This window comes from Elephantulus edwardii, unplaced genomic scaffold (genome assembly GCF_000299155.1).
Source record: "Elephantulus edwardii isolate Elephantulus edwardi_28Jun2011 unplaced genomic scaffold, EleEdw1.0 scaffold00051, whole genome shotgun sequence".
Taxonomy (NCBI): Eukaryota; Metazoa; Chordata; class Mammalia; order Macroscelidea; family Macroscelididae; genus Elephantulus; species Elephantulus edwardii.
This window is the reverse complement of record NW_006399801.1, coordinates 3536591-3550028: the sequence shown is the minus strand read 5'-3', so window position 1 is coordinate 3550028 and position 13438 is coordinate 3536591. Positions and strand designations below refer to the sequence as shown.

Sequence of the window (13438 nt, the reverse complement as noted above, 5' to 3'; positions counted from 1 at the left end):
ATTTTGTCTAACTTGGGTCCACAGTCAACACCCTTGGTACTAGCTATCAGGAAATCAGGAGATATATTGCCCTGGGAAAGCTTGCAGTCAGGGATCTCTCCAAATTATTGAGGAGCACTGATGTCAGTTTGAGGACTAAGGTGTGTTTAATTCACGCCATGGTTTTTATGATCCCTTGCTATGCCTCTGAGAGATGTAAAGGAATAAGGATGACAGAAGCAGAATTGATGCCTTTGAGTTGTGGTATTGTAAAAGAATACTAATCATCTCACGGACTACCAGAAGAACAAACATTTTTTGGAGAGGGTGCAAAGGGAATGCTCCTTTGAGGCCAAGATGATAAGGCTTTGTCTCACATACTTCAGCCATGTTGCTAGGTGAGGCTTTTCCTTGGAGAGGAACATACTGCTTGGAAAGGTGGAGGGTTAGTGAAGGAAAGGAAGACCCTCAACTAGATGGACTAGCACAGTAACTGCTTCAGTGTGTTCTGGTGTGTCAGAAAGTGTGAGGATAGCACAGGATAGTACAGAATTCAGATCTGTTGTTAATAGGGTCACTGTGTTACATGTGACTTTACGACACCCAGCAACAACAACCTAGCACCCCAAAGCTGCCATTTACCTTATTTACATGTTTAGCAAGCTGTCTATTTATCTAGCTCCTTTGGTGTGCCGCAACATGTCAAAAAAGCTTAGAACCAACTCATGGCTGAAACTCCAGAAGGTTTTCAGAGGCCATGAAACAGATAAAAGATTGCTCATCTTTCTCCCTCAAAGCATCTGGGGGATCTGAACTGTTTATCCTTGGCTTGACAAGATAGCACCCCACAGACATCTAGGAGATTTAAAATCACTAATCTTTATTTGATTATCTCATAATTTACTAATTTCTTTGTTAGAAGCTATTTAGTTAGTTAGCTTCTGATTCTGTTTTTTAATAATAATGATGCAGCACATATTTGTTAATATTTGATTATGATTTGTGACTATGTGTTGTTGTTGTTAAGTGCCATCGAGTCGTAGGCACTTCATAGCGACCCTATGAACAAAAGACCTGAACACTTGTATAACTTTCATCCTTTCTCCAGGTTCATAGGTTTCCGGAGGCAAACAATTTTGCAATTCATGGTACTCCTGTTTCCAAGCTTTTTTTTAAATTGGGGAGTTCCCCAAACACTGTCCACCATGGATAACCATTGTTGCATTTGGCACATCAGTGTCACATGTTCAGCTTCACAACAATTATGGGTTACCTCTGTACAGCAAGTGGACAGACCAGGGTTATAGAACCTAGAAGAATGTGTGACCAAAAACAATGAAAAACAGGCCTGAGGGCCGTGGATTAAAGTCACCCATCTTTGGTTTGGTACCATCACTTTCTGTCCACTAGGCCAACTGAGCTCTCTCTATGCTGCTGCTGCTGTTGTTGCTGTTAAGTGCCTTCAAGTCATAGGTGACTCATAGCAGCCCTAGGACTTTGTGACCATGTAGGAAGTGAATTACTTAAGTGAAAAAGGATTACTGTTTTCAAAGGTTTCCAATTTAGCCATCCCCCTGCTCTATTTTCCTTTTTTTTGCATTTGCTTGTTCCAGGTAGCCTAGGCCAGGATACCCTCTTTGGGGCTTTGCTTACTTTGTGTCCATACTGCCTGCAAAAGGTAGGAGGCTCCATTGCTGGCACCCCAGAGGGGCCACTGGCCACTCTTGCAGCCCCTGCTCCTAGATAGCATGATGGGTATAGCTTTCAAGTGTCAGTGGAGCAAGAAGGGAGTGAGATAAATGTTGCTTCCTTTATCACTGGCATCACTAGGAAAGGGTGAAGGGTGCAAATCATACCATGTGATACTGTCTCAAGAATCCACACCAGAACGTGTGTCTATAAAATTTTTTTTTATTATCTTTTTTTAAATTTAAATTTATTATTCTGTAAAAATTTACAGAGACTTTGGATTTCCATTCATTCATTGTTGCACTTTTCTCCCCTCCCAAGTCTCCCGCATAGTACACTAACTACCCTCTTGGGAAAGTAAAAGACAAATTCTTTTCATTGTTTTACAAACCCTCCCCTAGGTCCACTCCACCATGTAGCCTTCACTCTAGACTCCTGTTATGACAAAAATACCTAATCACATATCCCTTTTAAACCGTTTTCTCCCTCATCTTTTTCAATGCAGTATACATTATTGAATCCTCCTTTCTCAGTCTCTCAAGCTGAAAGAACTGAGAAACAAATTCAAGGCTCAAAGTTGCAGTATTGAAGGATGCTGTAGGGAAAATCCTGAATGATCCATTAGAAGAAGAAAGAGAGAACACAGAGAGTCATTGAACCAAAAAGAATTGGTTGACAAAGAACCATTTTAGGAGGTTGTATATGATCAGGAACCAGTGGTGATGAAGAAGTTCAAGCTGCACTGAAGGCAGTGGCAAAAAATAAGGGTGTGGGAATTGATGGTGTACCAACTGACATGTTTCAACAAACAGATGCTCACGAGTCTTTGCCAAGAAATTTGTAAGACAGATACCTGGCCGACTGACTAGAAGATTGTCGAATGTGGAAATTATCAAACAGTATCACTAATAGCACATGTAAGAAAGAGCTTTGTGAAGATTATTAAAAAATGGCTAGAATAGTGTATTGATAGAAAACTGCCAGAGATTCAGGCTGGATTTAGAAGAAGCCATGGCACCAGTGATATCATTGCACAGTTCAGATAGATCTTGGCTAAAAGCAGGGAGTACCAGAAATATGTCCACTTGTATTTTATTGACTATGCAAAAGCATTTGACTGTGTGGATCTTAAGTAACTAAGGTTAACGTTAGAAGAATAGGAATCCCAGAGCACTTAATTGTGTTCACTGGAAACCTGTAACTAGATCAGAAAGATTTTGTCCAAACAGAGCAGGAGACTCTGCAAGTTCTAAAATCAAGAAAGGTATGCATCAGGGCTCTATCTATTCTCCATATCTGTTTAATTTATATGCTGAACAATAATTTGAGAAGCTGGACTTTGTGAAGAGGAATTGGTATTAGGATTGGAGGAAGACTCATTAACAAACCTTTTTTATGTAAATGACACAACTTTGGTTGCTGAAAGTGAGGAGCATTTGAATAGCTTACTGCAAAAGATCAAAAACTATAGTTTTTAGAATGGATTACATCTCAACATCAAGATAACAAAAATCCTCACCACTGGGCCAATAGGCAACAGCTAGAGAAAAGATTGAAATTGTCAATGATTTCATCCAACTTGGACCACAGTCAACAACCTTGTTAACAGCAGTCAGGAGATTAGGAGATGTATTGTTGTTGATAGGTGTTGTCAAGTCAAGTATGGCTCATAGCAATCCAATAAACAGTGAATCTGAACTCCATCCTGCCCTGTGCTATCTTCACACTTCCTGACACACTAGAGCCCATTGCAGCAGTCACTGTGTCAATCCACCTGGTCAAGGGTCTTCCTCTCCTTCTCTGACTCTCCACTTTTAGAAAAGCATCATGCCCCTCTCCCAAGGAATAGCCTCATCATCCTTGCCTCCAAATGGCACTCTGGCTGCACCCTCTCCAGGACAAATTTATTTGTTCTTTTGACATTGCATGGGATGTTCAGTGCTCCAACACCACAACTCAAAGACATCAATTTTTCTTCTGTCATCTGTATTCATTGTCCAGCTCTCGGATGCATAACATCTGAGAAAGATCATGGCCTGAATCAAACACACCTTAGTCCTCAAAGTCAGCAGTCAGGGACCTCTCTAAAGTACTGAAGAGCAAAGATGCCAGTTTAAAGACTAAGGTGTGCCTCATTCAAGGTATCATCTTTTCAAATACTTGCTGTACATCTGAGAGTTGAACACTGAATAAAGACAACAGAAGAATAATTGGTGCCTTTTAGTGGTGCTGGAGAAGAGCACTAAAATCTCATGGACTACTGAGAGAATGAACAGTTACATCTTGGAGAGAGTGTAGCCATGATGCTCCTTAAAGGGTAGGATGGTGGTACTTTATCTCACATCCTTTGGGCATGTTGTTAGGAGGAGAGAGTGCTTAAAGACAGACATCATGCTCAGAAAAGTGGAGGGTCAGCTCAGAAGGGGAAGATCCCCAATGAGATGGATTGACATAGTGACTGTGACAGTGGGTTCTAGTGTGACAGATGATGAAGATGGCATGGGACAGGGCAGGGCTCCAATCTCATGCTCATAGGGTCGCTATGAGTCCTACTCGACTGCACCTAAAATTACATGTAATTAGAATTTTTTGGTAATTTTATAATAAGGCTCAAATCATGTGATACTTCTATACTCACTACAAGCATGTGCTGCTAGTGTTTATAGTCATAGGTTTTGTTAAGTTTTCTGGTATTTTAGCTATTGTATTTTGGGTAAATAGCGTTTGTGTTAATTGTGGATCTAAGCAAGACGAAGTTGTTGACAGTTTCAGTCTCCTTGCCATCCATCTTGACACAGCCAGTGGTAAGAATCTGTTTTTTTTTGATACTGAGATGCAATCATACTGAAGGCTGTATTCTTTGATCTTTTCAAGTCCTCCTCATTTTCATCAAGCAAAGTTGTGTCATCTGCATAACGCAGGTTATTGTTGAGTTTCCCTCCAATCCTGATGCCACACTACTCTTCGTAGAGTCCATCTTCTCAGATAATTTGCTCAGCATATAGATTAAACAGGCATGGGTTGAAAAATTAACACCCTTGGTACGAATAGTCAGGAAATAAGAAGACGTGTTGCACTGGGAAAATCTGCAGTTAGGGACCTTTCCAAATTACTGAAGAGTAGTGATGTCAGTTTGGGGACTAAGGTGCATCTGTTTCAGGCCATTAGTCTTTCTGATTATTCGATATGCATCTGAGACCTGGACAATGAATATGAATGACGGGAAAAGAATTGAAGCCTTTGAGCTGAGGTGTTGGAGAAGAGCACTGAACATCCCATGGATGGCCAAGAGAAAGAATAGATAAGTCTTGGAGAGGGTGCAGCTGGAGTGCTCTTTGGAGGCAAGAATGATGAGGCTTCGCCTCACGTACTTTGGACATGTTGCTAGGAGGTGCTACTCCTTGGAGAGGGACATGGTGTTGGGAATGGTGGAGGGTCGGCAAAGGGGATGAGGACACTCAACCAGGTAGATTGACGCGGTGACTGCTACAGTGGGCTTTTCTGTGTCAGGAAGTGTGAGGATGGCGCAGGATAGAACAGGGTTCAGAACTTTTGTTCATAGAGTTGCTACTATAAGTCATACTCGACTCAATGACATCTAACAAGTGTTTGTAAACCTCTTATCTTTTTTGAGAATTACATAGTAAAGAAAAAGAGAAAAGTATTTTCAAAATACTTCCACCCAGTGACTAGTGCAGCTTCCCCCTTGATTGATGTCTTAAAATGAGAACATTTCCCGTGAAAACTTCATTTTCCTCAGGCTAGAGTTTAATAAATATAAATCCTTACAGGTTTCCTTTTATTAAGTGTGATGAAGCAGAAACCATGGTGCCTAAAGACTTTGATCAAGATAGCTTAAGTAGATTTCTAGCCCACCTCAAGATCTCTGAGCCAGCTGTTGAGTACTAAATCACTTTATCAGAAGGAGTGGTACAAATATAACTGAATATTCTGATAGAATGTATAGAAAAGGTAGAAGTCAATCCAACGCATCTGTTGCATCATGGTGACCTTGACAGTCACCCCTGTGGCTATGGGAAAGCCAGGTTAAAGCTTATCTCCATTCTCACCATCACTGTCTTCCAGGGTGTGCTTGTCAAAGGGATACTCTTGTCAGGCCAGATCCTGAGGCTGTCCTTGTGTGAAGGTCATCCAGTTCTTTGGTGGATTTCACTTGCTCATTAGGGTGATGGTCTCAATGAAGTAACACAAATAGGAGTGTGTGGTCATTCTTGTCAGTGGCCAGTTTGTGCAGTTCCAGTAGTGACAGAGTCACACTTTCCCAAGTGTGACACACACTCCATTACATTCACTCACTTTTCCAGTCATCAAGGTCAGATTTCTTGATGTCTTCAAATATCCAGTGACCCCACTGGTTCTGAAGTTATAATCAAGTTCTCAGCGTGTTCCTGTTCCTGATGAGCTCAGCGAAGAAAATATTTGGGAACATCCTTTGAAGTCACATCACAGTTGAAGTAGTAAAACGTGGACACATAGGAGGTATGGCATGCAGGTTGATCTGGAAGTTGATAGCACTTCTGAGTTGAGGTTATGGTTCTGGCACTTCTGTGGAGGGGATCTTGTCGTCATGGTGGCCCGAGAGACTGCGGAGTGCAGGCTTTGTCCATTCACTGCCGAAGCAGGAGACTCACAGCGACTCTGCAGAGATCAACTCTGTGAAATTCTTAAACCGGAATGACAAGGAAGCAATTATCATGCATGGGAAACAGTTTTGAGTGCTCCCAGACCTTAAGAATCCCAACTAATCATATCAGACAACACACAAAACCTAAAATAACACCTACTACATACAGTGTTCACAGACACAGTTCAAAGCTAGGGTGGTTTGATGCTGAGATGTTGAGCTCAGTGCTGGGCAAGGAACTTGGTGATACTATCACCACTGGTGGAGTGCGTGCTGCTGGCCTGCAAGCTCACTGCAAAAGAAATGCTGAATGCCAGCTTTGCTTTTCATCTTCTGTAAAACCAAAGTCCTCTTTGGATTTCTTTTGGTTAGCAAAGAGAGGTGGTAATACTAACATTGGTCTCGTCCAAAGAGAAGCGGCATAAAAGAACTTTCAAATGATGAGGGGTTTTTCTAATGTGTGATGAATGTGATGCATATATAAGAGGATTTTACAAGCCAGTAGTCCAAGAACTATTACATGTAAGCAGTTTACAATTTTATCATGTATTATTTTGTGATGAAAATTGATAATATACATGACTAAGAATTCTGTATGTTCTGGTGTTGATGGAGATCTCTGGATGTTGGTGGTGGTGACACCTTGAGTTACTGCACTGAATCACACCAACCCCAGTGTTCCAGTGTCACTGACCTTTAGTAACGCCTGCTGGAAGGTCCTCCATCCATTAGTACAATAAACGTAAAGTACATCTGTCTGGTAGCACAGAGAAATCTGTTGTGACTCTTGCTTGTAAGAACTGAGCCCTAGAAGTCATTAGAAAACCTAACAAAGTCAAGCCTGCAAAATACGCACTTAGCTTTTCTTAGTTAACAACTCAGAAGGCCATTATGAACATATCATTGTTTCCTGAAAGTTACGGGACACACAGGCAGAAAATGCGGGCAGAGCTGTTTGCTGGCTGTCTCACATTGAATGTCTTTGTTTTGTTTTTCAGGTGGTGTTGGGATTACTTGTTGGATTTTAGTCTGTAACAAGGTTGTGGCTATTGTGCTTCACCCTTTCAGCTGAAAAGGAAGATAAATGCAGCTACAAAACTTTGAATTTTGAATTTCACTTATTAGGTTAAAAATCTGATTTATATTTTTTCTTTTTAAGGAAAAATATGCAGGTTAGTTGCTTTGTTGAAAATATTTGTACTTTGACTTTATATGTGATTCTTATATAGGAATCACAGTTTTGTACACTTGTCATTGAGCCAGAAAGATGAATTTATGACATGTGTAATAACTGACATAATCCTAAATTTATAAAAAAAAAATCTATGTGCCCCATCTACTTTTTGTTACTGGTGATGTACATTTTTGGCATATTTTTCATTTATATTGTCAACTAGAAAGTCAGAAATTTTCTAACAGTTGAAGTTATTGGATTGTTATTTTCAATCCAGTTAATTTAACTTTGATACCACTACTAAAATTTGAAAATGTATTCTTTACTACCAGAAGAGTAACACTAATTGACATTATGGTTTTTATTTCTGTTTAAAATTTGTGGGCAAGCCTTTGCATAGGATTTCTCATTTACTTGAAGCTGCTAATTTTTCATTATTGTGTTTTTATAAATGTATTGATGTGATCATAATGCATTATTTTGTGCTCCAGTTGTGTTTTGTATTTAACACATTTAAAATGAAGTGTATTTTATAAATATTTAATATTTATGTTTGAAGAATGGAACAAATTAAAAAAAAACCAAACCAACCCTAACCCTGAGGACCATGATTAAATTATCTTTGCTGAAATATACCTATTTGTAATGTAAATAATGCACACAGAACAACCGCCACATGTTATTTTCAGTAGTGAACTGTACCAATAATCTTTACATGCTGCTTACGTCAAATTAAATTTTTCCTGTACAGTGGATTTAAGAGTTCTTTAGCACTGATCTCTTAGAAACTTCATTTATGATTGGTATTTTCCTGAATCATGTGCAACCAACAGAGAACTGAATAGATTTGCAATGGAAATAGGACACCATGTTTAAAGCAAGGAGTGTGAATGCACAAATAGCTAGAAATTAGTAAGAAATTATTCTAAGCATATCCCCAAAGGGCTCTCGGGCCTGCAGCACTCATGCCGAGTTCACATTGTTTTCCTGCCAAACATTCTTCTAGGTGGTATAGCAGTGGTCTGTGTGTTGCTGTACAAAGGTAACTTGTGATTGCTGTGATGCTGAACACTGTGACACTGGCATGATAATGGGTACCCATGGTGGACAGTGTTGGCTGGAGCGTCCCGACTAAAACAAGCCTGGAAGCAGGAACGGCATCCACTTCCGAAATGGCTTGCCCTCCAGAAACTCTGTGTACGAACAGTGCTCAGGCCGTTCGTTCATTGGGTCGCTGTGAGTCATCTGCAACTCAACAGCACCTAACAACAACAACTATCTACAAGAACAAAGTGTTCTTTATTACTTTCACAAATCTTAAAACAATTTTTGTTAGTGTCTGAAATTAACAAATAAGTCACTGTAAATAGTTGTTGTTTCACCTTAAAATAGGCCATTATCATCACATTCCAGTCATCTAGAAGTTGCTGCCATGCTCGCTTCGGCAGCACATATGCTAAAATAGAAGTTGCTGTCAACACCATTGTTCTCATTCTTGTACAAAGGCAATTTCTTTTATGAAGTAAGAAATCCAGGTGAAGCCCACCTTGAACTCTGGGAATTCTTTTTCATTTGTCAGAAACTTTGCTTTAATCGGAGTTTTAGTAGTAGAGGTAATGTGATTTTGTTTTCTTTAAGAAATAATTTTACTCTTTTTTTTTTTAATTTTGTGTACGTGTACCGTCAAATCAGATCTGACTGGTACAGGAGGATATTGCGCCTCCTTCTCCGGCAGAGCGTCTGGTGGATTCGAACCGTGTTCCTCTGGGATTGCAGTTCAGTTTCTTGCCACTAGGCCACCAGAGCTCCCCAATTTTACTCTTTTCAACTCAGGCCATTTTGCTGTGTATCTATGATATACACATTTTTCTGGTATTTATTGTCTCCAGTTACTTTCTCCATTCAAGACTAGACAACTCTCTGACCTTGAATTCTTGCTGCCACACTTTGTACTTGTTTCAAACAACATTTTGTTTAAAATTGGTATTATAGGCCTTGCATTTAATTCCTGTCGTGATCCTAAAAGAGTCTAAGAAAGTAGCTTACTGGTTCTAGTGAAAAAGTCACAAAAATGCAAAAGTAAGCTGTAAAAGGTTATTGATCAGAAACATTAAGGCCTAATTGGAATAAGCAGACCTAATAATAAATAAGTAATGTACACGGCATTGAAACAGACGAGGGAAAGAACTGTTTAAAAAGGATATATGATTAGGCATTATACGTACAACAACAGTTCAGAACAAGAGGTGCATTGCAAAGAGGACTGGGGGGGGATGAGAGGGAAGAAATTATGCAATGATGAAAGAATTTTCTTTTTGAAAGAGAAAAGCTAACTGGGGGGTGGTAAGGGAAGAAAATGCAATAAAGAATTAATGGAAATCCAAGTTGTCTGTAAACTTTCATTAAAATTTCAGTTAAAAAAAAGTAAAGTAAAAAAAATGAGATAATGCACGATGAGCTAAAAAAAATAGGGTAGGCTTGATTCTAAATCATATTTTTTTAAAGTATTTCCAACTTTTTGTTTTTCTGAGTACAAGGTTATAAAGCATTAGATTTTTAAAGAACTATTCATATGCATTTTGCTTTCATACACATTCTTGGCACTGATTAATGTAATTAATGAATTACAGTATCTAATTTATGACACCAACACACACACACACACACACACACACACACACACACACAAAGGAATGATCACATCATCACTGCCAAACTAGAAACCTACAGCCAGCCAAGTTGAGAACCAACCTTAACTCTCACATCCTTCAAATCATTTTATGAGTCTGGAGTCACTTTGATACTAAACCAGATGGCGTGAAAGACAAAAATGTCCACTTATGCTGCTTTTATTAATCATTATACTGTAGATGCTAGACAAATGAGTTTAAAGGTAAGATTAAAGCAGCAAATGCTGCCAAGGTTGTGGAGAAACTGGAAGTGTAAAATAGTGCAACCACTATGGAAGGCAGTATGGTGCTTTCTCAAAGAGTTCGAAATAGAAATACCATTTGACCCAGCAATTCCACTACTGGGAATATACCCTAAAGAAATCAGAACTGCCACCCAAACAGATATATGCACACCTGTGTTTATTGCTGCATTGTTCACTATGGAAACAACCTGTGCAGCACTGAAAACAAGAAACTCATTAAATATTATACAAAATGGAGTACATGCTGGAGTACATTATTCTGAGTGAAATATCTCATTCACAAAAGGACAAATACTGCATAATGCCACTGTTACAAAACGACTGACATAGGGGCTGGGGGGAAACTAGAAAAAGGGGATAAATAATGTACACTGCATTGAAACAGATGAGGGGAAGAACTGTATAAAAGAAATATGTGATTAGGTATTATTTGCATGACAACAGTCCAGAACAAGAGCTGCATAGCAAAGTGGACTTGGGGGTGGTGGTGGAAATTGAACAATGAAAGAATTTTTTTTTTCAAAGAAAAGCTAACTATAGGGGTGGGCAGGGAGGAAAATGCAAATAATGGAAATCCAAGTTCTCTATAAACTTTAATTAAAATATCAAAACTTTTTTAAAAAGAATTAAAATAGGAAAATAAGTAAAATTGTAATTATAATGGCATAATCTTGTATACAGAAAGCCCTAAGGAATCCACAAAACAATACTGACAATCAAGTTCAATGAAGTTGTAATATGTAAGATCATTTACATGAAAATCAATTATGTTTCTATGTATTTTCCAATAATCTAAAAAATAGTAAAACAATCCATCTTTTATGTTGTTATATGCTGTTGAGTCGCCCATGACTCATAACGACCCTATGTACAACAGCCCTAAACCCTGCTCTGTCCTGTTCCAGTCTTACTGTCTCTGACCTACCCTTATTACCTCAGTCACTGAATCAATCTCATCAAGGGTCTTCCTCTCCTGTGCTGTCCCTCCAACCTCCCAATCATGACGTCCCTCTCCAAGGACTGATCCCGCCTTGCAACATGTCTAAAGTATGTCAGGTGAAGCTTTAGAATCCTTGCCTCCAAGGAGCAGCCTGGCTTCTCCCTCTACAGGACGAACTTGTCTGTTCTCCTAGCAGTCCATGGTATATTCAATACTCTTCTCCAACACCACAGTTCAAAGGCATCAATTCTGTTTTTATCATCCCTAGTCATTGTCCAGCTTTCTGATGCATAGCAAATAATTGCCAAGACCATGGCATGTATTAGGTGCACCTTAGTCTCTGGACTGACATCGTGGCTCTTCAGTATGTTGGAGAGGTCTCTTACAGTAGACTTTCCCAATGCAATTCATTTTTTAATTTCCTGGCTGCTGGAATGAAGAGTGTAGATTGTAGAGCCCAGCAAACTGGAGCTGTTATACCATGAAAACTAGTAAGATAGTAATGAATTTAACTAAAATAGTACAAAACTTAAATTTTTGTTAGGTGCAATCCCATCAATTATGACTCATAACACTTTGAACAGATCTCATCATCATCTCTGACACACTTAAGCCCATATCTGCAGTCACTGTGTCAATCCACCTTGTCAACAGTTTTCCATTCCTTCACTGTCCTTCCACATTTCCAAGCATGATGGCCCTCTCTAAGGAATAGCCTCTCCTAGCAACATGCCCAAAGTATATGACATGAAACTTTCTCATCTTTGTCTGGCACTCTGGCTGTACTTTCTCCAAAACCTGTCTGTTCTTTTGGCATTCCATGAGATATTCATCACTCTTCTTCAATATTTACAGCTATACTTACACTATGGAAACTACACAATGCTATTGAAAGAAATTAAAGAGCTAAAGAAATAGTAAGACATCCATGTTTGTGTATTGGAAGACTTAAAATCATTAAAGTGATGCTATCCAAATCTATCCACAGATTAAACACAATCTCTAGCACAATATCAGTTCATTTACTTGTAGAAAGTGGCAGGCTGATCCTGAAATTTAAATGGAAATGATGGGACCTAGATTAACCAAAATAATCTTTAAAAAGACTCACATTTCCAAACTTCAAAACTATGACTCATCAGTAATCAAGATAGATCCATGGAATATAATTGAAAGTGTAGAAATAAATAATCAGTTGAATTTTTTACAGTGGTGCCAAGACAATCATTCAGTGGTAAAGAAAAGTCTTTTCAACGAATAATAGTGGAACAAGTGGATAGCTAGCTGCAGATGAATGACATTGGACCCTTGTTAGCTACCAGACAGTTCCAATACGATGCACAGGAATCCTTTTGTATAAGAGAATGGAATTGAACCCTTCCTGCACTATCTTCACAAGCATTACAAACCATTTAAGCCCACTGCGGTAGGCGCATTGTGAGTCCACTTCACTGAAAGTCGCCCTTTTCACTGACCCTCTTCTCTGGTGGCCTAGTCTGTGTAGGAAGTTGTGTTGCTAACCCAGGTGGTTTGAATCCATAAGCAGCTCTTCAGGAGAAATATGGGCAATTTCTGCTTAGAAATCCAATGGAGGGTCAGCTATGGGTCAGTTCTGATTTGACAACAATGAGTTATATATACAACTGTTTTACGAAGCATGTCCTCCTCCAGAGACAGGTTCCTTCTGATAGCATCTCCAAAGCACTTAACAGGAAATCTCATCATCATTTTAAGGCAAAATCTGGCTGCACAGATTTGTGGGTTCCTTTGGCTGTCAGTGGGATATTTGATTTTTTTTGCCACCAGTATAATTCAAAACAGCACTTCTTTTTGAGTCTTCCTTAGCCACTGTAAAGCTTTCTCATGCATATGAAGTGACTGAAAATACTATGGGTTGTCCTCGGCCAGGTGCTGGAGGAGGAAGTGTTGTGGTGGTTGCTCTCTCTGCGCCCACGCTGATTCTTGGGGCACAGAGAGGAACCTCACCGCCACTGAGTCACACTCTCCTCCTGCTGCTCTCCATGTGCCCAGGCACCACTGTTCCCCTTTCTCAGGCCACCCCTTAACCCTGGGTCT

The 13438-nt window shown here is 39.4% G+C and overlaps 1 protein-coding gene across 1 annotated transcript in view; it reads left to right on the top strand.

The window, feature by feature from the left end:
- Positions 1 to 7385, top strand: part of WRB (tryptophan rich basic protein) — a 36869-nt gene extending 29484 nt beyond the window's left edge. Inside the window, exon 5 of the mRNA XM_006886712.1 lies at positions 7312 to 7385. Coding sequence (XP_006886774.1) covers positions 7312 to 7385 — 74 coding nt within the window. The remainder of the gene's footprint in view (positions 1 to 7311) is intronic.
- The last annotated feature ends 6053 nt before the right edge of the window (positions 7386 to 13438 follow it).